The 25,961-nt window shown below is 47.9% G+C and overlaps 2 protein-coding genes across 2 annotated transcripts in view; both read left to right on the forward strand.

Moving 5' to 3' along the window:
* The first annotated feature begins 797 nt into the window (after positions 1-797).
* Positions 798-25,961, forward strand: part of SORBS1 (sorbin and SH3 domain containing 1) — a 221,595-nt gene continuing 196,431 nt past the window's right edge. The window contains exon 1 of the mRNA XM_090277930.1: positions 798-881. The gene's annotated coding sequence lies outside the window, so the exon portion shown is untranslated. The remainder of the gene's footprint in view (positions 882-25,961) is intronic.
* On the forward strand, positions 23,688-24,087 carry LOC150009942 (small nuclear ribonucleoprotein G). The gene has a single exon (XM_090279238.1). The coding sequence runs from the start codon at positions 23,745-23,747 to the stop codon at positions 23,973-23,975; it is 231 nt and encodes a 76-aa protein (XP_090135364.1). The 5' UTR covers positions 23,688-23,744; the 3' UTR covers positions 23,976-24,087.

The following is a 25,961-nucleotide window of genomic DNA, read 5'->3' on the forward strand; positions in this document are numbered from 1 at the left end:
CAAGAGCCCAGCATAGGCCTGCCAGGCGGCCCCTGAATACATGTGTTGCATGAATGAACGCTCAGAGCCTGGGTTCAAATCATGTTGCAGCGCTTTCTGTATGACCTTGAGCAAGTCACTTAAACCACACCTCAGTTCTCCTGCTTGGAAAAACAGGAATTAATAATAGTGCCTCTTAAGGCTGTGAGGATCAAATGAGAAAATATCCAGGATGCATTAAACACACCAGCTGGTATAGAATATGATAATGATAGTAGCAAACGTTTATATAGTGCGACAGCCAGACACTGACCTAAATGGTTTATGTAGGTTAACTATATTACTCTTTACTACATCCTACTATTAAACCATTTTGCAGATGAGCAAACTGGGGCGTAGAGGTTGAGTAACACACACACTCAAGACACGACCGCTGTTATTTTTATGCCCAAGGGCCCTTCCCAGCTACCCGTAGACAATCCCACTGAAGGGCCAGAGGGCGCGCTGCGCCAGCCTGCAGACCAGCCCGCAGTCGGCCACAACAGAAAGGGTTACTGGTCCCCTGCGCGTGTTATGGGCCCAAGGCCAGTGCTCTGGGCTGACAATACCTCGGGGAGGGGCGGTGGGGCACTTCCTCGCCTCCCATTGGCGCACACGCCCCTTCCTGTCACTGCCGGGCCTGGCACCGCCCCCTGGCACCGCCCGCTGCCAGAGTGCAGCGGGAGTGGACGGTTCCAGATGTATGCTAATGAGGGGGCGGCCGCCGCAGCCCATTGGCCCGCGGCGCAGTGTCGGTGAAGTCAGCGCCCAGTCCCAGAAAAACAGAGCGGGGCCAACTGCAGCGTGTAGTGCGAGTGGGGCAGGACGCGCGCTGCCCGCCCGGCCGCCCGGCGACCCGCAAGGTAAGCCTGCGCCAGCCGCCTGTCAGCCCGCGCTCACCCGATCCGCGGCGCCGGCGCCGGGGGCGTGTGCCAGCCCGGCCCCCGCGGGCGGCGCCTTTGTTCCACACTCGGAGGAGGCGCGTTTAAAGGGCCAGCTGTTGGAAGGACTTGGGGACCCCCTCCCCCAGAGCATCCCCCATAGTCACAGGGAAATCGTGGCTCCCCTCGGCCAACCCTCCTTGCTGCCAGTCTTTCAAGGAAAGTTCCCCAGGGTGCGGGGTTTCTCGGAGATTCCAGGGGTATTTTTTGGTAGGTGGGGGGTACGTGCGATCATGGCCTCTGCTAGGAAAGAACGTCCGCCTGCTTCAGGCTGCCTGCAACATGGGTGGTTGGAGGCGACATCAAAGCCCGGGTGGGTTTGCTCTGTAAAGTGAAACTACCGAGGAGAGGTTCCTCTGCTGCAGCCAGGGAAAGCAGGGAGGGAGAGAGGGAAGGATGGAGGCATCTCAGGTGTTTTCATTCATCAGCATCCTTCTGGAGGAGAGGGCGGCGGGAGGGGCCAAGGACGACTGGTCTGGCACAGGACCCGCCTGAATGAGCGTGTGTGTGTGTGTGTGTGTGTGTGTGTGTGTGTCCGTGTGTCCGAGGACACCGTGTCTGCCCATCCGCCCGTGCTCCTTCCTCTAGAGCGACTGGCAGCTCATCACCGAGATGGACTGAAAGCAACTCCTTTTTCCGAATTCCCCAGGAATCCCCGGCTCTCCCCTGGCTGCTTTCCGACGAGGCTTCCTTGATAAGCTGTAGCCCCATTCAAGACAGAGGCGGAAAGAGGCTTGAAGTCATTATGTTCCTTGCATGAGGGATTGTGCTGTCGAATTCCGCATCCCCCAGCATCCGCTGTCGTAAGATGGCTTTGAAATTCACCAGTGCATGCTTTCTTAAGGCCGACAGAATTTATTATGCTATTACATTGCTACATAAAAGCAGAAGGGATCCCACTGAGAGTGGCTCCTTTTATCCAAACCCTGGATTTTCCCAGCAGGTTCTGGCCGAGCCTTTGGATTTTTGTTTTAAACTGAGCGCTGAGATGCTCCTGTTGTCACAGAGCCGACTTGCTGAAATTGGCTGAATTGATTTCGCTGTCAGTAGGAGGGAGGTTCATTTACAGACATCATGGAACTATCTGGCATGCCAGGCATCTGACATCACCCCCACTTGCGCCCTTTTTCCTCTCCTAAGTGAAGACCAGGGATGGCTTGTCTGGATCCACTCCCCTCTGGTTTTTGAGCTCCTCTAAATCCATTTTTGGGTTTTTGGCTTGGTGGTGGTCAAAGAGAAGGGGGTTGATGAGGAGGGATGGGCAGCAGATGGGGATAGCAACCTTGATGATAGAAAACACATACTGGCCATTTGGGGACTCCACATTCACAACCCTAAAAGACATAGGTAAGATAGACAGCTATCCATGAAGTGAGGGTGTGTATGTGTGTGTGTGTGTGTGTGTGTGTGTGTTTTGGCTGTGAGGGAGGGATGGAGGAAGAAGATGCTGCCAGTAATTTTTTTGCCCCACCCTCTTGATGCTGCTTAAATAGGTCCTTGCCAGCCAAGCTCTAGGGATGTCTCACACTCTTGCTCTTGGCCAGAGGGGTCCACAGGGGAGTGGGTTGGTCTGTTAGTACCTTTGCCCTGGACACTGTTAGAGTTGAGGGTTAGTGAAAGCTTAGTCTGAAGGGGTTGCTGAGAGCTCATTTCTCAGCTGGAGGGTCCTGAGTTGAATGAGCTCTGGTGACTTCCCTGCAGGGTATTAGCAATGGAAAAGAAATGCTTTATACCCCATAAGGTGAAGAGAAGGGAGGGTGTTGTCATCTTCCATTGGACCCCTACCTGCTGTCAGCCCTCTCCTCTTTACTGCTTTTAAAAATTCTAGTTGGAGAGTTGCTGTGAACTTTTCAGAAGGGGTTTGGAGATATTGGGGGGTAAAGTAGGAGTTATGGGAAAGGACAAGCAGAAAGATGCTCCTTACTGGCAGAACAAAGAACTGTTCAGCTCTCCCCTCTGTCCCCCTCTCCAAAATAAGAGTTCAATTTAGATAACAGAGTCTGAGGTTTTCTTTGCAGAGAATGAATGAGCAGGGTTCAGGAAAGCAAGCTTTTACTAGGCAGCATTAGTGAATCATCTGGTCATTCAGATTTAGTTCTGGACGCTTTCCTGGACATGGAAATGGATTTGCTCTAGAGGGCACTCATTGGTAATGTAGGATTTATTCTGTCTCCATGAAAAAGGAAATGGGTGGTCTTAGAACGCTTTGGTGGAGGAGTTCTGGATCAGAGGCAGGACAACTGGCTTTGATCCTGGCCACCAACCTACTCTGGGCTTTGGGCTAATAGTGGCTTCTGCTCTCTAGACTTTGGTAAAGAGGAGGGCTTTGGAGCAGACTGTTTTCTGGGGTTCCTGACAGCATTACTGTTCTTAGAATCAAAAGTGCAGTTTGTGGTGGCATTTTTAAATTCTTTTCTGTTTGCTAAACTGATGTTAAATCCATAATATTGCTGAGTGGCATGAAAGAAGCATTCCAAGACTCAGGCTTCAGTTGGATTCAGACTCACCTTTTTCTTCATTAGTGTGATTCTGGAGGTTTTATTTTATGAGAATACTTCTGAGCTAGAACTGCCCAGAATAAAAGGCACAGACCTTCAGAGTGGGTAGTTGGCTGGGCAGATGTTGGGGTGGTGATAGAATGCTGAGGGAAGGGAGTTGCTAGAATCCATTTCTCTCTGTGTATGCTTAACTCATGGTTAACTTATGGTCATTCAGTGACTGTTTAGATATTTAGAACCTGAGAATTGGAAGAGACCTCTGTGATTGCCAGTTTCAACCTCCCTCCCTGAGTAATTTGAAGGGTTGTAAGGTTTGCTGATTTGTCTGAGGTTGTTTAGCTAGCAAGATGCAGAGCTGGGGTAGAATCCCAGATGGGTATAGATTCTAGGTTTTGTCTTCTAGATGTATCTCTAAAGCTCCCTCCTCCTCCAACGGAAACATTCTAAGATGGGGTAAAGTGAGGACCTAGGGACTGAAGAAGACAGAGGTTGGAGGTTGGAGAAACAGATTAGGGAGGAGGTTGGGGGCAGGTCAGGTGGAGAAGGGGAAAACGCAGATTCCAAGCTTGGAGGAGAAAGGGGTGGAGCTTGTAGGGGGAGACTATTGGCTGTGAAATAACAGATTTCTGCAGCCCTTGGAGTGAAGTTAAGTATGGAGAGCCTCGGCCTACACAAGGGTGAGGGTAGGTGGGCTCAGAATCCGTCCTAGGCCTGGGCCTAACTTAGAGTCTCCTTGGGATCTCTCCTTTGACCCTCAGATTGCAGTGTGGAGGCCGCTTTGTTTCAGGGCCAGCTGAGGCCTTTGGAACCCACTGGGGCCCACAGCAGTTGAACATGTGGGCAGTCAGGTGTGCTGATGGTGATGCTAGAGAATGCTGAGCTTGGACCCAGTTCTGCTGAAAACCCAGTTTTTGTTAAAATGCAGAAACTGAAAAAAGTTTTCCGTGGAATTTCTTTTCAACTTGAGCAGCATTTTCTCCTCTGACTTCCACGGCACTTTGTATGACATAGTGTTTGGGGTGCTTCTTTCAGAGGACGTGCTTGGAGATGACTGACTTACTGAATTGCAGCTCACCTGCGGGGAGCTTCTGGCCTGTGACCTGAGCTACGTCTCACATTGTTTCAATGAGCGATGGAACAGTGGTTAGCCAGATCAGTAACCATTCAAAGGCATAATGGTGACAATACTCTGAAGTTTGTAGCCCAACCCGACAACTGGCCATGTACAGTGTTATTTACTTTGGCTAACTCTGTAAGCCTAGGAAATATCTCTGGATTTTAGTTGTTTCTTCTTTTTGTGGACGGTTAGGCATGTGCACCTGTCCCTTACCTCGCTGTCTTCCCATCCTTCCCCCACATCTTACTCTTCTGAACGTTTCTTTTTCTCTCCTGTTGTATCTTTCTCCTTGCCCTCCTCCCCATCCTTTCTTTACTATCCATGATGTAGCTTTATAGTATGTTTTAATATATTTATTGTGTCATTAAAACTTCATGTTCTCTGTTCTTAATTTGAAATGAGCTGAGTTCACTCTTTTTGAATGTGTGTATATGTGTCTTACACACAAAACCAACAAACCAAACCCAATTAAATTGCTTTTTACTTCTCCGTGGTCGTCCATTGATCCCCCATCCTCCCTCTGCTGTGGTCAGTAGTGGCTCTTTACAGAAAAAAATAATTCCCAGCTCACTGTCATGTGGCTATTGTTTTTATAACAAAAACAGCAATAACAATGGAAAAAGTTTCCACCCTTGTATTGTGGACACAAGGGACACCCTCTCCCAAGAGATGTGCCCTACTTCTTGACTTCCTGCCCTGGGAAGCGCATCTGCAATGTATTCTCTAACAGCGACGTGCACTATAAGGGGTTGGGGTCGTGATGGTGGAGTGAGGGCTCTTGTTGCTGATTCTCACGATGTATAGAGTTGGGGAGGAGTGCCCTTCAGGCCTTGAAAATGTCTCTGTGGATCCTTTAGTTGTTCCCTCTCAAAAATTCAGTGTGATGGTTTTTCTTCGTTTCCCCATGCCGAGCTAACCCATCTGTCAGGAGCAGGACCCAGACCTCTTTGGGAAAGAATGAGTTGCTTCTCAACTTTCTGATGAGTATGGGTTAGGACCCAAAGGGGGTCTTGTGGTGACACAGGGAGGGTAGGCAGCCACCCATAGGGTGTTGGTGTGAAGTCCCAGATACTTTGATGGGTGCATGCTATCTAGCCCTTTAAACTTTTCTTCTGACTGATTAATTACAGAGAAGACTGAGCCTTGGTGCTCATGGTCAGCAGAAAGTTTAGTGTGTAAAGTGGGCTTCTTAAGCAAGACGTCCCCTTGAATCTCCAGTATTTATGTTAAAATTCACATGAGTTTTGTGTTCTATAATATGCGCTGGTTTTTGTATAAAGGCGTTTAAAATGCTTTACTGTTTAGTACAGTTGATGGTCCAGGAATGTGTTTCTCTTTGGCTTTCACCTGTCTGTGGGCCTCCTAAATATGCACAGCAAGTCCTGTACTCCAGCCAGAGAAGCCAGCAGTGGGGCAGGCTGGCGCCACGTCGGGTGGTGTTGAGACTCACTCCAGCCTTTTCCGCTGGCTCTGGCAGACCCATTGAGGTCCCAGTCCTTCAGAACTCTTCCGTGTCCCCAAACACCAGGTTCTCCCCCACGCCAGGACTTGTCCGCTCACCAGAAGACCTTTTTCTCCTTCATCCGGCAGACTCCTCCTTCTCTTTTCAGGCTCCCCTCACATCTGAAAGAGGCTTTTCTTCCTGCCTTTGCTTTTTTAGCAACAGCTGGTTTCCTATCGGTCCTCTCCACCAGATTGTGAGATCTGGCAAGGGAGAATCTGTGTTTCATCTTTTAAAATTAAATTTTAATTTGTATCAAAGGTATATATATACATATGAAGTCTTAAAAGTCAAATAACACTGTCCCCCTCCTCGTCCTGGCGATCCACTTTCCAGTCAGTCACTGAACACGATTTTCTATTACTGAGTTAACAAAATTACCACCACCAGAGTGGCTTAAAACAACAGATATTTATATTAAAGTTCTGTATGTTAAAAGTCTGAAAATGGTCTCACTGGGTTAAAATCCAGGTGGTAGCCAGGCTGCATCCTCTTTTGGGAAGAATCTTTCTTGCTTCTTCCAGCTTTAGAGGTCGCCTGCATTCCTTGGCTCATAGCCCTCGTCTTCCATCTTCAAAGCCAGCAATGGCCAGATGAGTCCTCCCGTGGCATCCCTGTCCTTCTAACATAGTCACATCTTTGTCTGACTCCATTCTCCTTCCTCCCGCTTCCACTTTCAAGGACGCTTGTGATTACTTCAGGCTCTCCTGAATAATCTCGAATAATCTCGAATAATCTCCCTACTTTAAATCAGTTGATGAGCATCTTTCATTCCCTTTACAACCTTAATTCCCCTTTGCCATGTGACATGTTTATAGGTTCAGAGATTAGGATGTGGACACTTTTGAGGGACCATTATTCTGCCTACCACAGGCACTTCCAGTGTTCTTAATCATTTCTCCTTATAATACTAACATATTTGTAAGTCACTTGCTTACAATACTGGTTCCTGATTGTTCATTTTAGATGTTATTTCTTCATGTCCTATTTTGGATTAGAGGAATCCTTGTTCCTCTCTTATCACCTCCTTTCCCCACATTCTCCCCTTCCTTCCTGTCACCCCGTCCATTTCTGGTTACATCAATATTCAATGCTTACATTATTTTGACTGTGTAAATCGTATTCATGGCCTTCGCCATATAATATTTTCTTCCTTGTACCTTTTTTCTTTGTTAATAATTACTTTCTTTTTTCTATTTATTTAGTTTTCTATGTACTTATTACAAATTCCCAGAGTCTCTGATAGCATTTTAAAACATCTCTGTTTTATAAGATATGTTTCCTTTAATTTTATTAAGTTGTTTTTTTTCCCTTAGAGACCTTGCTCCCAGAGACCTCCATTCCTCTCTTCAAGGCCCACTGTCCTCGGGGCCACGGGCATTACTCAGCCTAGGGATCCCCTCGTCTTGTTCCGGGTTGCCTCCTGTTTCCTCTTTCTTGATTTATTCCACCAAGAATTTCTGAGGGGGTCTGTGGAAGTTGATCACTTCAAACTTGCGTGTCTAAAAAGTTCTTATTCTACACTTGCACTCAATATGGGGTTTGATTTGTCTAGAACTTTAGGTTGAAAGCTATTTTTCCTTAGAATATTGAAAGCATTGCTGCACTGTCTTCTAGCATCCAATATAGATGTCAAAATTTGGATGCCATTCTGATTCTTGATCATTTATGGGTAACCTGCTTTTTTCTTACTGAAAGTTAGGGTCTTCTCTCCTTCTCTGTATTTGGAGTTTTCTTGCTTTAAACATTATTGTGCTGCATCCTTGGTAAGCTCTTTTGAACATCATTCAGTTTTTGGAAATTCTCTTCTATTTTCTTTGACAGTTTCCTTTTCTCCATTTTCTGTGTTTGTCTCTGGAACTCAGGTTAGTTGGATGTTGGACTTCCTGGATCAAGTTTGTCATTTTAAAATCTTTTATTTTTATTTTTTTGTTTTGTTTTACTTTTAGAGTGATAGCTTCAGCTTTATCCTTTGAAATTTTTTTATTTATGCTTTTGTGGTTTTGCATGAAACATACTCGCGTATTTTACTTTCCAGGACTCCCTATTCTCCGAATGCTCACTTTTCTTTATTTCTTTTCAAAATATATCTTTTTCTTATTTCATGGGTGCAGTAAATTCACTTCTAATAGGTTTTTGTTTGTTTGTTTTTTTGGCATTTTCCTGCTGTTCCCCACATTGTCTTTGTTTCCCCCAAGTCCCCTTTTCTGCTTCCTTTGGTTACTGTATTTCCCATTGCAGCCATCCTTCCATGTGTGCTGACCATTGAGTTGTCCATTTGTATTTTAAGTGTGGACACCAAAATGCTGATAGGGCTTCTGTGCAACAAGGTAGGGGTTGTTAATTTCATTGTAGGGTGATCCAGCAGAGAGTTCCCCCTTTTGTTTCACTGGGGACACTTAGATGCCAGTGCCTATAGATCCTTTCTCTGTGTATGTTGGGTTTTCTTGGAGTTTGCCTGGGTTGTAATAGTCTGGTTGTCCCCCATTCTGGGAGCCTTGGTGGGGAAGGAGGCTGGGTACCCTCTTTGGTCTGTAGACTTTCACTTTATCTCCCTGTTTTCCAAAAGTTGCTTCCCTCTCTTCCTACCTCCCTCAGTTGTGTGTCCCTCCCTCAGCTGTGTCTGAATTGAGAGTGTCTAGTGTAATTTGCCTAAACAGTAAACTTCTACCTTCTGGTTAAGGGAAGGGAGTCACCAGACTGAGCAGACTGTGGAGCGACTCTGGGCACCAACTTTTAGCAGGTTGTCCTCTGTTTAGATCCCCTCCTGCTTCTCACAGTTCATGGTGCCTCCAATTCCTGTGCCTTCTCCTGTTTCTGTGGCATAAGTTGCCACTCTTTTAGTGGGTTCCTCCCATTTGCACTGAAATCAGCTACTGCATCTTCCAGAGTTCTGTTGACATATCTTGTCTGCCGTTATCTCCTTTCCTCCCTTTTAGCGGGGTTCTGGGAGAGAGCAGAGATAAATATGGCTGTTCAGCTCTCTGATTTGACTAGAAGTTTGTTTCATTTCTTTATTCAAGCCCTTAACTGATGCCTGATATTTCCAAGAAATGTTTGTTGAGTGATTGAATGCATGTCTCTAAGATGGTATGCATACGGGTAGTCATCAGATTTCGAGTCCCAAACACACAATCTTAGAAAAATAAATCCATGGTTTATTCTGAGACAGACATAACAAGAGGCAGCTCCTGCCACTCCCCCCATGCTATCTGATAAGAAGCACCAGGAGACAGTGTACAGGGGTGGGCAAAAGCGGGTTTACAGGTTTACAGTTCATATGAAAAAGGACATGTAGGTTTTGATTATTATAAGAGCTTTATTAACTCAAAAGAATATCATGCTGCAAACGTAAACCTACTTTTGTCCACCCCTGGATAGATTGTTGAGCTGGTGTGTGACGAGGCCCAGCCCCATCACTAACTACTTGGGTCGCCTTGAGAAGTCACTTGATCTATCAGGGTCTTGGTTTCTTTAGTCTTAAAATGAACTGTTGGTCAAGATTTGATTCAGTTTACTGCAGTAGGTACCTATGTGTGCAAACATGGTATGTACATTTGTTACAGCATGTGCCACTGAATTGATTGTGTTTGGCTTCTCTCTTTCTCCTGATTGTAGTTCGGTGCTTTGCATAGAGTAAGGACTTGCAAATTCGATCTCTTGCTACTTCTAGACTGTGGGCTCCTTTTGAGAACTATATCATAGTCATCTTTGTACCTTCTGTGTCTGCCCACACTTTTTGCTGCCTAGGAGGTGTATGGTAAATGTTAGGTTTTTCCTCTTAGAAATATGGAAACATGAGTTGCATTGTGAGAATCCCCAGACCTTGCTAGGAGAACAAGGCCTTGCTATTTGGGAATTCAGCTGCCCACTCCATGGCTCACTTACGGAGCCTGGGGGCTCCAATGCATTGATCTTGAAGTCAACGGAGATAGCACTTCTGGACCCCAGCCCTGACAGTGGATGATTATTTCCCCCAGACAGATCATAGTTATGTATTTAATCAGCTTCACACTGTTATGAGTTCAGATCAGATTCGTCTTAACGAAGAAAATGAATTGCAGATACGTTCTTGTGTTTATAGTGTTTAAAAATGTTAAAGTCCTTTTTCATACCTTATTTTGATTTTCCCAGACCTGTGAGCTAGTCTGCTAGGACCACTAAGTAGATACTCAGGGGTTGATGCTGGGCTCTGGGAGCACAGTGATGACCAAAGAGAAATGGCACCTGCCATCCTGGATTTTATAGACTAGAGCTGAGTTTTCTGATATGGTAGCCACTAGCCACATGTGGCTCTTTCAGTTTAACTTAATTAAAATGAAATACAATTTAAAATTTGTTTCTCAGTCACACTAGCCACATTTCAAGTGCTCACTAGCCACAAGAGTCTAGTGGCTGCCATGTGGATAGCACAGAGAACGTTTTCTTCACTCAGGAAGTTCTCTTGGGCAATACTGGACTAGAGAGCAAAGAAAATGTTTCTAGACCAGGCATCTGTGGTTGGCTTTGCTTCACACTGAGGCAACTGAGGCAGAGAAAAGCCATTTGTTTAAGGTCATGTGGCTGGATGGGCCTGAGCTGGAAACAGATCTCTTGTTTTGGAGTTTGGCTCTTCTCTACCTGAAGTGAGTTAAGGGTGGTCTCTGCACTCAGGCTGCCTGGGTTCATATCCTGGCTCTGCTGCTTCCTGGGGCAGTTACTGTTCCGTGCCTCAGTAGCCTCACCTGTGAAATGGAGAAAATAATAGTACCGGCCGCACAGGATTGTGGGGAGGATCAGATAATCCCACAATGCAAGTCTTTAGAACGGTGCCTGACGCATAGTAATCACTCAGTGCTGCTGCTTACCATACTGAGAATGAGAAGTTATTGGTAGGCTCTAGGAGGCATTTTCAAACAGGAGGCTGTGGAGTGGGAAAAGGACATTGGCAGGCAAGGCTGTGTTTATAGAACTAACTGACCACCTGGAGAAGGACACATCACTGAATGTTTCTAAGCCAGGGGCTGCTTAGGTCACGGGAGCTGAGGTAAAAATGCCAGCGTGCTCACGAGGCCCTCTGAATTCCCGGCACTGTGAACAAGGATCCTTTTGATCTCTCCGTCCTCCTGGTGTGTTCTGTGAGCAGCCTTTTCTTCTGTCCCTACGCATCCCTTTTCCCATCTCTGCACCTCCACCTTGGAGGGGTGGAGTCACAGACATGTATCATCACCCCTGTGGAGCAGAGGGGTTTGCCAAAGGAGAGCAGAAGAGAGAAGGGACAGAAGCCCAGGCAGTTGAGCAGTTGGACCCCAGCCCTTTCTTGGAGGTTTCTGTGGCATGGTGATTTCCATTCCCATCATTGCTCAGTCTTGCAAGCAGGTCCACCTCATGTCGCAGGGTGTCCTAAGGTGCCCCCTTTTGCTGGACGAAGAGAATGAGAGCTCTGATTAGCCCCAGGGAGGGGAGGGCACCCCATTTTGATAGGTGAATCCCTGCTTATAGTGGGTCTTTAGTTTATGAAGTGCTCAATAGCCACAGTTTCATCTTGTTTATTAACCAACTATCGGAGGATAGCATAGACATGCGTACTGCTCTCCTGGAGTTTACTTCTTTGTTACCACCGAGAGGGTGAGGCCCTTATCTTCTGTGGCAGGCGTTCAACCGTTTGTTTCAAGTTTTGAACTAGGAATGTTTTAGTGTGACAGAGTGGGTGTCGAGGGTAGGGGCAGTGAGGCCATGCTAGACACACAGAACCCATGGGCGTCTTGCCCCACCCAGTTGTGGCACACAGGGCAGATAGTACAGGGAGGCCAGTGATGAACCCAGGATTGACCTGTGAGGAGACCATCCCTGAGGCCTGGATTCTCAACGTGACATAAAAATATTGCCTGAGTACCAATACCAGTGATCAGGAATACTGCGTACGTGTACCTTAACCTATAAGTGACTCAGCCAACCTCATTCCCATTTGGGCCTTTCCATCATGGGTGATGATCAAGCTCATAGCAGCAGTAACAGGAATGGGCACTCAATTAGATCCTGGAATCGCCCTTCTGCCAGCTTGTCAATGTGAAAATGCATTATTCATTTATATAATGCCTTACGCATCGATGATTAACATTAGCCTGTAGGCTGACCTTTGAGCTTAGTTTCCCAGTACGAAGGGTCATTAGGACATACCTTGTGAAATCCAAACAGTTTCTCCTCTTGCCTGGAATTTGCATGGATCCTGATGTCTGTGCACATAAGTAGTTTCCTTGACCAATAGGTGAATAGATAATTTATTGGCAGATTGCTTCTCTACTTAGTGTCTGTCTTTAGTTGGGGCACACCTGGTATTGGGTGACTATTTTCTGTGAGCACAGAATGATGGTCAGGGGTTGTAGTTGTTCATAACAAACTGGCAGAGGGAAAGTGAAACATTTGTGTGTACATTGATGTTAGACGGCGATAACGTATACACACCTCTGACTCTTGTGTGCTTGGGTCTCTCTTTATAGACAGCGCACACAGGAGGCAGGCGATAGGAGACTGGGTAGGATCTGGAAGCCAGGGATGAGGTAAGAGGGGCCGGAACTGGAGCTGGGAGATCTGAGCCGCTGCCCCAGTGGCCCTGGGCAGTGGGCTTGAGAGCAAGCCAGGGATCTGGATGGAGAAGGCAAGGCAAAAGTAGGAACTGGGCTTCTGTAAGCAGGACAAAATTGAGTAAGGCTTGGAGAAAGCAAAATCTCACCAGGGACAGAAAATAAAGTAGCTGGAGAGAGCCAGGATCAGCAGTGCCAGGAACCTAAGCAGGTTTGGTGGTGGTTGCTGACAGTCAGGCTGCCAGGCCCACAAGCCTTGGGCCAAGGCAACCTCAGGCCTTTGAGACCTATTTTATTTGTTTTGCGGAGCCTTTATGCTGGACACAGTACATTAGTGAGCCAGCACTGGCAGGTGTGAGGGGGCGAGGCCCCCCAGGAGCTGGGAAATGTTAGTCATGTTTGTGCACTGATAGAAGATACAGCTCCTCTTCAAGACAGCTGCTGCGGCAGGAGCCCCATCACCCGCCAGCCTGCATTACAATCCATGGTCCTGGCTCTGTCTTTAATTATTCAAGTCATGGGCTATTTAAACACTCACCTGAAGCATCATTGTAAATAATTTTCCCTTCCTGGGGTCAGAGAAGCTCCAGCAGAGAAGAGTTTCACAGCTATGGTCCTCGATTCCCCAGGTTGCTCCCTTAAGGAACCTGGGCCACCAGGAAATCCAGAGGATGCTCTTGACCATGGATGCGCACCTCCAGACTGTCTTTCAGATTGGCATCCTATTTTGCGTAAATCCTTAATTCAGTGAATATAGGGTATTCCTTTCCATTGTAGGCAAGGAAGAAGCTGTGCTGTTAGGTAATGTAAAATATTTAACAGTCTTTTAAAAAATTAAACTGCCCAGGAGGCTTTGATTGGTGGTGCCCATGGCAACATGCGTGGTTTTCAGGAGTGTCTTCTTGGGGCTTCTGGGCTCCTCAGAAAGGGTGGGGGCCTGTCTCTGGGAGGACTGGGCAGTGGCAGGGCTGAGTGACGCCTTCAAAGGTACAAAGCTGGAGGTGGTCTTGATAACTAGAGAGGAGTGGGTGGGAGGAGAATGCACCATCCTTTCATGGCTTGTTCATTCATTTTTTATTGGCCTCTGATAGTCCTGGCACTCACGCCTCCCCATCCAGCCTCGGGACTTTTGCCGGTGCAGTTTCCTTAGCCTGGAGTGCGTTTGCCTCCCTTCACCTAGTTTCTGCTGCTCATCATTCAGATGTCACCGGAAGCAGCAGAGAGGGAAGACGTCTCTGGCCCTCCAGAGTGGGTTAAACCCACCTGTGTGAGTCTCATGGTTTGGTGGCTCTGGACACAGCATTCCTCACTGCATCCGACTCGGCTGCGTTGGTACACGTGCTTAGAAAATCATTGTCTATCCAGCCTCACCGGTCTGGAGGATCTGTGATGACAGTGGCCAGGGCTGTTTCTCACTGCCATTCTACCCCCAGAGCCTAGCGTGTGCCTGGCCCATTGTAGCTGTTCTCTGTCTGTGGAATAAATTTGTTCATTTATTAAGTTTTGGGTTCTGTTTTGGGAACTCAAAGGGAATAACACTCCCTTGCTGTCCTCATGTTGTTTCTAACCCACGGCAGAGGGCAAGCTCTCAAGACAGCCATTGAAGGCAGGAAGAAAACATTATCAGTTAAAGTTCTGTTTATTCTTTAATTCAAATATAGAACAATGTAGCTTTCCTATTTACAACACAGATTTATAATTAACTTGTAAGTAAGCATGCTCAACACTATTTTACTAATAGGAAGGTGTGACCAAAAAGTTTGGGGAGCACTGATCTGAAGGGAGAGGTAGGCACATAAAAGGGTTTTTATGCCAAAGTGTGATAAGCAGTAAGTGAGGGCAAGTACAGGGTGCAGTCGGGGCCACACAGGCGGGGAGCTGGAGCCGGACCTGAGGAAGCGTTCCTGACAGAGGGCAGAGGGACCACCAGCACATGCAAAGGCAGGGCGGCGTGAGAAGGCTCAGTGCATGGGGAGAAGGGCATATATTTTAGTAAGGCTGGAGTATAAGGCAGGAGGGGCCCCTGCTAGAAGCCCCTTCTGGTACTGCGATGGATTGAGCATTGTGAATAGCAAGATGGATGAGCCTGGGCCCTTTTCTGCAGGAGGGACAGTCTCGTAGGAGAGAGAGACTTGTGCAAATGTGCTTAGGAGCAACAGCACAGGAAGTACCTGGGGAAGAGGGTGGATATTTTGGTTAGGGGGATCAGGTCTGTAGTGCTTTTAAACTACCATGCCCAAGGTCATATAGCCCTGCCTCTTCATTGAAGAAGGGGAATGGGAGAGGCCTGGGGACTGACTTTAAGCCTCTTGCAGGCCCATCTCAGGGTTAGCCTTCTCCACTAAGTTCCCCTTCATCTGTTCCCACCCGGTGGGATTTTTACCTTAATGTCATTTAGACCCATCTGTGGACTATACCTTCTGGGTTACGAGATGGTATATAAGCAAGAAAATGGAGTATGGTATATGTAAATATGCATATTTGATGTATTTACTTACCTGTGTAATCATAGACATGCCTGCCCTTTCTCTTTTGTTTTTAAGTCCCAGGGCTTGAAGTAATTATGTAATTAGAACCCACATAGTGTATGGCTTGATAAGGTGTAATTAAAGAGGAAAGCCTAATTTTGGAAGAATGATAAGAGGTCATTTGACTCAGTCTGGGCCCAAATCCAATCTTGGAAGAACAGTAAGAGGTCATTTGGATGTACAGAGCTTGAGGCCACCCAGAAGCCCAAACTGGCCTGAGAATTGGACAGATTCTATTTCAGTTCACTGTGAAAGCGATTCATTGAGCATTTATTGGTATAAAGTATTGTGGGAAGCCCAGCCACGAGTAAAGAAAAGGTTTGGACCTCAGGGAGGACACAGGGCAGTGGGGGTGGGGGGCGGTGGACATTGCCTTGAGGACAACAAGGTGGAAAGGCGAAGACTCCAGGCATGGGGGCTGGGGGAAGTGGGCTGGGGAAAGATTCACAGGGTAGGTGGCCTTTAATAAGTGCCTTGAATGGTAAGGAGAGTTTCAAGAGCAAGGACAAGAACTTCCTGGCATGTTAGAAGCACTCAGATAATATTTGTGGAATGAATGCCAGGCTGAGTTTGGGGATGGAAGGAGCATGGCCAAGCTGTTGAGTGGCCATTGCAGTCTGGTGAGGGGGTTGAGCTCACACGGCTCTGGCAGTGCAGTGACGGCAGAGGCCAGAGGGGCGCTGGGCTTAGGCCCCCACTGTGCCGTGGTGACTGCGTGAGATGACTCAGAGATTGCTGTGGGCGGTGGAGGTCAGGGGTTGTGTCCTCGTGGAGGAGGCCTTGGACAGGGCCTGAAAGGGCCTGTGGAGTAGGGGAGAGGGGAGAAGGTAAGACTGGCCAAAGGACGGGAGAGATATGGGTAAAGGTCTAGAGAGGGAGCTGAGAGGAGGTCATTCAGGAAAGAGGGGAGGGGCTCTCAGTGGAGCAGGATGGAGCCAGGAGGGCTAATTCCTGGGGCCCGGCCATGTTGGGCAGGAGAGGTTTGATCCAGTGGGACAGTGGAGTCAGGTGGGTTGTTGGACAGCAGAACTTCATGATAAAGGGACAGGGAAAGACGAGGAATCTGGCCCCAGTGGAATGGGCTTCTGAGGAGTTAAGCCTGGACTCCTTGTCCTGAGTTGATGGGGACCAGGCAGTAGTGGGGCCGTCTAAAGTTTCTTTTGTTTTTTTTTTTTTTTTGTTTTTTTGTTTTTAATCACAGAAGGGTTACTGGTCTTGGTGATAAGAGGAGGAGGGAAATAAGGCAAGGGAAGAGGCTGAGGTGACTGCTGACTTCTTAGTCTGAAAGAATGGTGACATTTGAGACAGGAGGGGACCAGCAGGCGGGACAGAGGGTGTGGGCAGAGGCTTGGTGTGTCTAGACTCCAGAGACTCCTGCTCTAACCCTAGCCCTGCCTCGGAACTAGCTGGGCGACCTTGGGCCAATTTCTTTATCCCTTGAACTCTGTTTTTTATCAGTAGGCCCCTCTGTCTTGTGGTTCAGGCTCATCTCATACAGCGGAGCCGTTACAGTCCTGGGGCTTGGGTGAGGGGAAGGGTCTGGGCTGGACATTTGTGAGGCTGCCACGTGGAGGTGAGAGAAGAAACCGCCTTGTCCTGTCTCCTGCCTTCCTGGAGTGTGGCTGAGGGCAGTGCACAGGGAGGGTTGGTTCATCTTCCTGAATTCACAGAAAGGAGATGGTCACGGCAGGGAACTGGCTGTTAGTGAACTCCTTCCCCTCCTTTTCTCCCCACTGCCCTGCCCCTATTCCCCAAGCCAGTCTTTGGGAAACTTAATGGCTTTGGACCTTAAGAAACAGAGTCCTTGCAGGAAGCCTTCCTGGCAGAAGAGGGCTTGGGCAGAGCTTGGGCAAGGACTGAAGGAAGCCTTTCCAGAGGAGAATGACAAGGAGTTATATTACAGAATTTAAAATAGTCCACAAAGGAAGGCATACTTTTTTTGAGTACCTACTGTGTATACCAGCCCTGTACCAGCTTTCATGATCTTTGTCTCTTCTTGACATCATTTCCGCCCCTTTTATTATTCCAATGTACAGATAAGGTGCAGGATCAGAGAGATGAACTAATTTGTCCAACGTCTCAAGACAGGATTTCATTTTACTCAGATCTCTGAATCCAATGGCAACCAATACTCATCTCTACATACTGTAAATACTATATCCTACTGGCTTTGAGGGGAACACAGGGAATAAAAGAGAATGATATGTCTTTATGACCCTTATTTCCAGTTAAACACGTACTTGAAATGTGGGTCCAGCTGCTGTTCATGTGGCAGCGTTCCAGGGTCATGCAGTGTCTCAGAGAATGTGATGGGGCACTTAGCGCTCACCAGCCCTCCTTTCACAGATTGGGAAACTGATGCCCAGAAAGGAGAAGGGATATGCTAAGGTCAGGGACAGAATGAGGATGAGAACTGGAAGAGTCTGGAGACTTTGAGACTTTTTGGCTCTTTTAAGACCTCCCGTGGAAGTGTTTGTTTGTAGACAACAATGGAAACCTTTGTTAGGAGAGTTGCTCTGGGCAGGGTTGGATCTGAAAGGTCCTGTGCGCGCGCGTGTGTGTGTGTGTGTGTGTGATTTTTTTCTTTCCTTCACTTTAACCTCAGATGCCTTTGAACCAGTAGGAAGGATTCCTTCAGACCAAAGGTTAAGACCAAAGGCATTTAACAGGTGGAAAGGGCATAGGAAGGAGGGGGAAGATCAGAAGTCACAAAAATAGAAGACTAAACTCTAGGCTTGGCTAAAAGGAATGTTCCAGGCCTGAAAATAATCCCTAACATTTATTGAATACTCATTGTGCTGGTCAATCTCTTTATGCGTCGTATTATGTAACTGCCATGGCCTCCCGATGAGGTAGGGGCTGTTTTGTTGTTCCCATTTTACAGGTGAAGGAACTGAGGCTCAAAGAGGCTGAGTGACCTACCTAATGTCACAAAGTTAGTAAGACATAGAGGCAGGACTCCAACCAAGGTCCACCCAATCCAAAGCTCTGCCTTTGACCTCTCAGCTTTTCGGAGGACTAGGAACTCTGGGTGCCTGAGCATTTGGGGATATATGGAATGGAACATTTAGGGAGGCCACCCTTCTGCAGGGGTTCTTGGCCATGGGCAATTTTACCCCTAGGGGACATGTGACAATGGAGACATCTTTGATTGTCATAGTTTAGGATATGCTACTGGAACCCGGTGGGTAGAGACTAGTGTGGTCCTAAACGTCTTACAATGCACAGGCCAGCCCCACAACAAGGAGGTGTCCTGCGCCAACTGTCGATGGGCCAAGGTTGGGAAACACTGCCCGCTGTGGACCTGGTTGTATTTTGACCTCAGAGCACAGGGCTAATTGAAGGCCATCTGGAAAGTGCATCCGAGGAACTTGAGTTGTTCCTCTAGCTCCAGAGACTTATGTTGTATGTTAATGAATGTTTGCAGTTTGGGCTCCTCGCTGACAGAGCTCTGCAGGCCTGGGGTGATGGTGCTGGTGGGTGGAGGCCAGGAAGAAACATCCCAGCAAGGTGGGACAGGCCGGGGGGCTCAGGGCTTCAGACGCGCTGGGGCAGGTGAGAGGTGTGTGGGGTTCTGTCCAGGCTGCTGTGAATTGACTTGGCTGTTTCTCTGTGTTTGACTAAAATTAGAACTCAGACCCAGTTAATTGTCCATTTTTTTCTTTCCTAAATGCCTTTATTAAGTGGCTGCTGTGACTTCACAGCCTGGGAAAGGCCTGAGAAAGGGGCACCTGTGTTGCTGATGTGCTGGGGTACAGCTTTGCTTCTTGCCAAGCTCCTCGGCCTCCAGTTACTGTTTAACTCCAGTCAGCCCCGTGCCACTTAGGGCAGGAAGGCAAACAAATTTGGGGAAGTCCCGGGACATGGCCTCTACTAGAGCGTCTCTGAGCAGCATTTTCTGAGCATTGCCAGTGATCCTATAGGCCAGATCGAGCAGCCCCTTCGCCTGAGTGGGCGCGCTACATGACCAGTCCTCAGAAAAGCCTTGCTTTACCCCCACCTGCGCTTACTCGAGGCCCCTCCTCCTGTTCAGACATGGAAAGGGTGTGCCTGCGTCCTTCTCTCGGGTGGTGTACATCACCAGGTAAGATTGTTTTGCCCCAGCAGCAGGCCTTCCTTTGTAACCCTGTAGCCTGCCCTTGCCAAATTCCCTACCATAGTGCCGTTCCCCTGCTGCCGCACTGATGGGAGCAATTCCCCCTTCCTTTCCATCACCCAGGCCCCTCCCTGAGACCTCCACCTCCCTCCTCCTCCTCCTCCCTCCTCCTCCTCCTCCCTCCTCCTCCTCCTCCCTCCTCCTCCTCCTCCCTCCTCCTCCTCCTCTCTCCTCCTCCTCCCCCTTCTCCTCCTCCTCCTCTTCCCTCTCTGGCCACTCCCACTTCCAGGGTTACCTCCCTTCTCCAGACACCTCTGCCCAGTGACTCCTTTGGTCATTTATCCAGTCATTTAATTCTCAGTGTCACCTTCTGACCTCTACAGTGGCTCAGTCACTAACTAGCCGTGTGCCCGTGGATGTGTGAGTCACTTGACTTCTGGAGAAGCAACATAGTGTTGAATCAGGTGACTTCAGTTCCCTTCCAGCATCAGTGTCGGATGATAGACACAATTGTAGGGCCTGCGGTGTTTCTCTATGGTCAGTGTAAATTCAGGTTCCCCTTGGGTCCCTCCCATACAGATTCATGGAGAACTCAGAATTAGTTGTTAAGACACTGTCATCAGACTTAATAAAGTTTCTCGTATTCACTCTTTACTCAGTAAGTGTTTGGGGAGAGCCTGCTGTATCCAAAGGTATGTGGTGGGCGCAGCGGGGCTGTAAGATGGGTCTCTTGGGCTTTGCCTTCAGGGAGCTCCCAGCCCTGTGGGGTGGTGGGTGTGTCTGCACAAAACCATGACGGAGTCGACTCTCCAGCATATCACCCTGTGCCCACCCTTGGTACCGGCTGTCAAAATTGTGCATACACATACACCCACATATACACACATGAATTAAAGTTCCATTGGAGGTGAAATTTTTTCGGTCTTCCTCACTTTGTGCCCGACCACATAATGAGCGGTCAGTAACAATTTGTTAAGTGAATGCAGTAAAGAATGGTACTATTGGATTTGGGTTTTGAAGGAAGTGTAGGAGTTAGATCTGCATAGGAGGAGAAGAGGCACATTACAGACTGGCCAGGGATGGGGTGGAGTGGAGGCTGGAGGAGGAAATGGCATGGGCAGAGGTACAGAGATAGTGAAGCCCAAGCATGCTGGGTAACTGCAGGTCCATTGGGGTTGGATCATGTGGTATGGTCAGGGTGCAAAACATCTGGAAAGGTAATCTGGGCCAGATGGCGGAAAGTCTTGAATTCAAGCTTATACTAAAGGGACTGGATTTATCTTATAGTAGGATCACCTCACATTCCAGTTTCCCAGGGTGGCTTTGCTTGTTGTCCCAGTGTGATTAATAATAATGCCCCGTTTCACTCTCAAGTGGCCCTGTGTGGTGATAAATTATATGGTCCTGCAATCCTGAGAGCTGTGTGGAGCCCCTGAAGGGCTCATAGTGGCCATGGTCAGGCTGATGTTTTTGAGGCGGGAGATGAGACATCTCCAGTCCAGGTAATTCAGGCCTGAGCCCGAGGAGTTGTAGTGTGAGGAGCAGATGGTTACAAAAGAGATGAAAGGCCAGAATGACACCACACAGGGTCTTTAAGAAGCTCCAAAGGGCTCTTCCAAAGAAACACCCCTCCTAGAGTTCAGGCATCCTGGATAAGTGTTTTTCTAACTTGAGTTATGACTGAAAAGAAAAAAAAAATACATGTGCATATTTCCCGAGCAATTAAAAGTCAGGGGACCTTCTCCCCAGCCTTCAAAACATTCTGGTGAAACACACTGGTATTCACTTTCCTAAAGCCCAGCATTGTTCCTTGGAATTTAAAATAGGTTATGAATGTGCTTGATGTCAGGAAAGATAAATCTGTGAGGAGGACTGTAGTCAATACATTTCCTTTTTAAGTAGAAACAATATAAAGAGCTTAATTCAGTCGTGAATCAATCTCACTTTGTTGCCATGATTGTGTAAAACCTGAACTGCTTTCTGTCTGTCACACTGTTTATACTCCCTGACGTTCCCATCTCACGCTGGCCACGCGCGGAGTCCGAGCCTTTTTAGGCCATGTGGAGCTCTCCTCTCACGGCTGTTTTCTTGTGCGCTGTGGAGGGTTGTGCTGTGAGCAGTGACTTCACTTTATATCTAGGGGTGCTCTTCAGGGGGCGTTATTCAGTAGTGTTCCCAAATGAGCTTTTTTCTGTCCAACAGAGTTGGAAGGCTAAATTCTTGGGCCCTTTTTCTTCCTATTAAAAGAATTATTACATTTTCAATTAGTTAAATATACACATGGTTTAGAAATCAAAACACTGTAAAAATGTATGCATAGAAAATCTTCATTCTCACCCCTGAGATGTCTGCTTCACTCCCTCCCCAACCTGGACCCCATTGGGTGGGCTGAGCACGCATTCCAGTTTGCCCACGACAGTCCTAGTTTGTGTTCTTTGTGCCAGTGAATGATCAGTAATACCCTCTTTAACTCTTTAGTTCAGGTGATAAATGATACATTCCCCTACAGACTGATAATTACTTTTATTAGTTTTGTATGTACCCTTCCAGTATTTCTATATGCAGATACATAGGTTGGGGAGGGTGACATAGTCTTTGTCACTTCACACTGTATCCTGGAAAACTCTATACCAGTAGAAATGGAGTATCCTCATTTTGCTAAACTATCTTTGGGTAGGAGTGTTTGTAGAGACTGGTAGGCAGTTGCCTTATCCTTGGTTTATCAATTGAATTGCTATTTAGGAGTGGCTTCTGTTTACCTAGGGAGAAACAAAAGGCTGTGGGAAATGAAGCCAGCACCCTTCACTTAGGAAAGCCAGTTCGGTGGTAAACTCATCCAGGAAGCACTTGTTAAGCACCAGGTTTCTGCCTAAGATGGTACTAAGCGCTTTGGGTAAAGCGAGTCCTCCCTTCACTTCTGCTTGTCTAAATGCTTCAGGATCTGGCTTAGATGCTCAGCCCTTCACTTAGGCTTCCCTGATTCCATGGCCAGAACCCTTTGGCTTCCCTGTCCATCCGCTGTCCATTCATCCAGTCGTTCATCCACTTCATCACCCAGCATTCCCGAGCGCTTCCTTCCATGCACTGAGCACAGCCAGCGCTCCGCAGGTGCTAGCGCCTGTGCTGGGGCTGTAGCGATGAACACGATGCACGAGAGGAGCCCCTTGCTGTGGGAGACAGAGACAGGTGTATGGACAGGCAGGGGTTTATCTAGGTGACTGGCATCCTACAAAGGCCTCCCTAAATTAGTGCCTGCCCCGCTGTTCAATCTTTTTTTTTCCATGCTAAGGAGTCTCTGTCCCCACTCAATCCATAACCATGGCCATGGTAAGAAACCTAACTCTGCCTAATACTGAAAAGGAAGAGCTGTGTGAAGGGGAGGCCCAAGTCCCACCCTTCTTTGCTTTTGGTTTCTCCCTTGGAGTGAAGGGTGTGGGCTGACATTTCAAACAGTGACTTCAGGAATCAGCCTGGTGGCTCAGCCAGCTCCTTCTTTTATCTTCTTATAAATACAGCTTCCCTTGCAGTTTCCTGGTGCCATTGAGGGTGATCAGTCCAGGATAAGAATGAGCCAGGCCAGGAAAATGACCTTTTAATCAAGTTGAAAGGGCCACTGGGAGAGCCGGAATGGCCAGGTGTGTGGCCGCGAGCCACTCTGCTGTGCGCTGTGGTTGTCACTGGAATAGGTTCCAGGTAATAACTCCAGCTGGAGCTGCTGAGGAAATGAAGAGTGGGGTTGTCACAGAAGAGGGTTCTGGCTGAATGCTAGCAGATGTTTTCCTGCCACCGTGCAGAGCAGCCTTTTGGGAAGAGGTGCAATTTGTTTGACAATTTGCTCTCCCCTTTCTGTTCCCTTCACCTGTCTTCCTGCAGTAGCTTTACACGGGAAGTAGGCAGGTGAATGGTATTTCTCTGGTAAGTCCATTTTGGACCAGCTGAGAGTGTTGACTGTGTGCCTGGCCACACTTGGTATCTTTATCTTCCATTAAAGCAGTGGTTCTTCTGGAGAGTATTAGGCTTAGTGAAATAAGCCAGGCAGTGAAAGACAAATACCATATTATCTCACCTAATACAGGAACCTAATGCACAAAACAAGCAAATGAGCACAGTAGAACCAGAGGCATGGAAACAAGGAACAGACTGACAGTGACTAGAGGGGAGTGGAGAGGAAGGAGGGAGGAAAGAAGGGGAAGGGTCCAGTCAAGGAACTAATGTAACTGACCTATGGACAGGGTGGGGATTGACTGTGGGGGGCGGGGAGGGGAGGGGCAAGGGAGAGCAATGGGGAAAAGTTGGGGACAGCTGTAATAGAACCACAATAAAAAAAAGAAATTAAAAATAAAAATTTTTAAAAAGAAGTGATTCTTAAACTGTGGAGAGCATCACAATGACCTGGGGTGCTTGTTAAAAATGCATGTGGCGGAAAGGTAAGAGGGTAAGAAGTCCGTTTGGAGGTATCTTGGAGCTCGCTGCGTGGACACCATGAGCAAAGCTCACCCTCCCGAGTTAAAAAAATTTATGGACAAGAAGCTGTCATTGAAATTAAATGGTGGCAGGCATGTCCAAGGAATATTGCGGGGATTTGATCCCTTTATGAATCTTGTGATAGATGAATGTGTGGAGATGGCAACTAGTGGACAACAGAACAATATTGGAATGGTGGTAATACGAGGCAATAGTATCATCATGTTAGAAGCATTGGAACGAGTATAAAGAATGGCTGTGTTCACCAGAGAAATCAACTGCTCCTCTTTACATCTCCTGTTTTAATTATAAAAATCAAGTCCTGTACATTTTCACATTAAACTTTTGTTAAATAAACTTTTATATTGGTCAAAAAAAAAAAAATGCATGCGACTCCCTGGTGGGACCCAATAATTGGTATTTTTACCATGTTCTGTAGGTTGTACAGGTTCTATCCGGACAGTTTCAGCTGCGAAGGACGAACTCCAGCTCAGACTGGCGAACAGGAACTTCACTGTGTGAGGGACAGAAGCGGTGCACTGTGCGACTCCCAGACCCACAGTTCTGTGGACGGCAGTGTGAATCGTGCCCCCTGGAGCTGTGCAGCGGGGCTGTTCTGAGCCCTGAGCTAGGGTGGGCTTCAGGGTTGACTGCTGCAGTTGCTCAGTGCGGTGAGCGAGGCCCATCTGGGCGCTGGCTTCGTCTACAGGCTGGGGATAAGATGGCTGCAGCACTTCCAAACATCTCAGTCCGACACTTGACATCAGGGGAAGGGGAGGGACATAGATTGATTTCTGACTCACTCTCTCGGGAGCCAGGAAGCTACCTGAGGTACCTCCACGATGCCTCCTTGGCTGGAGCTGGGTCACGTATCCATCCCTGAGTCAATCACTAAAGGCATTTGCACTTCTGGCGCCGTCTGGAGGAGGGGCGGTCGGACGCCAGAACCCAATGGAGGCTCTGTTAGGAAGGAAGGAAGGGACGAGGGGCTGGGAAGGCAACCACCACGTCCCAGTGAGCAGGTGGTTTGCAGACCACACGCCAAGAAACACTGCCTCACGTCATCCTGCACAGTCGGGCTGCTGGTAAGGTTATCTCTGTCGTGCAGATGAGGAAATGACACTCATTGAGCTTCAGTGACTTGTCTTAGATAACACACGGGTAGGCTGCGCGGGTTGGGAGTGAGGGAACTGGCGTCTTTGAGAGGCCTTTTAGCCCAAGGAGAGTAATCATCCTTTTTTTTTTTTTTTTTTTTGCCTTCTTGAGGTCTCCAAGCAGCCCCCCTCATTTCTGATTTCTCCTCCATGACTGCAGTTACTCATGGCAGGAGGCCTTCCTGACTGTTTCCTATGGAAAGAATTCTCCAGGCTTGAGAAAAAAAATTTTTTTGCCTCCCCCGCTTTCACAGTGGCTGTGCCCGAAAGCATTTGAAATAATGGTATTAGCTCAAATTTTGGGGGGCCACCCACTTCAACCCCAGTGCTAGGTATAGTGCAGACATTACCTTCAATCCTTGCAACGACTTCTTAAGTTAGGTTTTATTATTATTTTATGGAAGGGGAAATTGAGGCCCGGGAAGGTGAAGCTGGCTGAGGTGGGCTGCACGGCTTGCGGGTGGGGGAGCCAGGCCTGACTCAGAGCTGGTGCAGCTGCCCTACACCCCACTGGGGCTTATCAGCAGCTGTCAGCCTCGTCATGCCCCCGCGGGAAGGTTCTCAGGGAAGAGGGTTTCAGTGTCAAAAAGTTCCAAAGGAGCTGAATATTTCCTATGGGAATAATTCTCAGGGCACTAGGAAAAAATATCCTGAGCAAAATAAACACGAGAAAGAAACAGGAAATCTGGTTTGTTATGTAGTAGTAACATGTGAATAGGAAGAACGCTCAAAAAAGCCTGAAGGTTTGCTGGATTTGAAACTGAAGGCTGTGATGGAGAGGGTAGAAAAAGCAGCCTGGGGTCAGGAGACGTCTGATAAACGGTGGACAGTGCGGCCACCTTAAGGGTCCTCTGGGAGAGGTAGGAGGGGGCACTCGATTGTGCCTGGTGGGGGAGGGGTAGCTGGTTCTCAGAGGAGGTGACACTTGAGCTGGAGCTGGAAGGCGGGGAGAGAAGTGTGCCAGGCGGACCAGCCTCTTGGAAGGGATTCTAGACAGGGGGTGGTAACAGCTTTCCTCTGACAACACAGAAAGTTCGTGGAAGCCGGTCGTGTGCTGGCGGTGATGCAGGACGGATGGGAC

Source organism: Furipterus horrens, unplaced genomic scaffold, assembly GCF_987537825.1.
Source record: "Furipterus horrens unplaced genomic scaffold, mFurHor1.1.pri manual_scaffold_5, whole genome shotgun sequence".
NCBI classification, from domain to species: domain Eukaryota; kingdom Metazoa; phylum Chordata; class Mammalia; order Chiroptera; family Furipteridae; genus Furipterus; species Furipterus horrens.

Bases quoted from the DNA above. Each gene is read 5' to 3' on its own strand.
- LOC150009942 (XM_090279238.1), top strand. From the start codon at position 23,745: ATGAGCAAAGCTCACCCTCCCGAGTTAAAAAAATTTATGGACAAGAAG.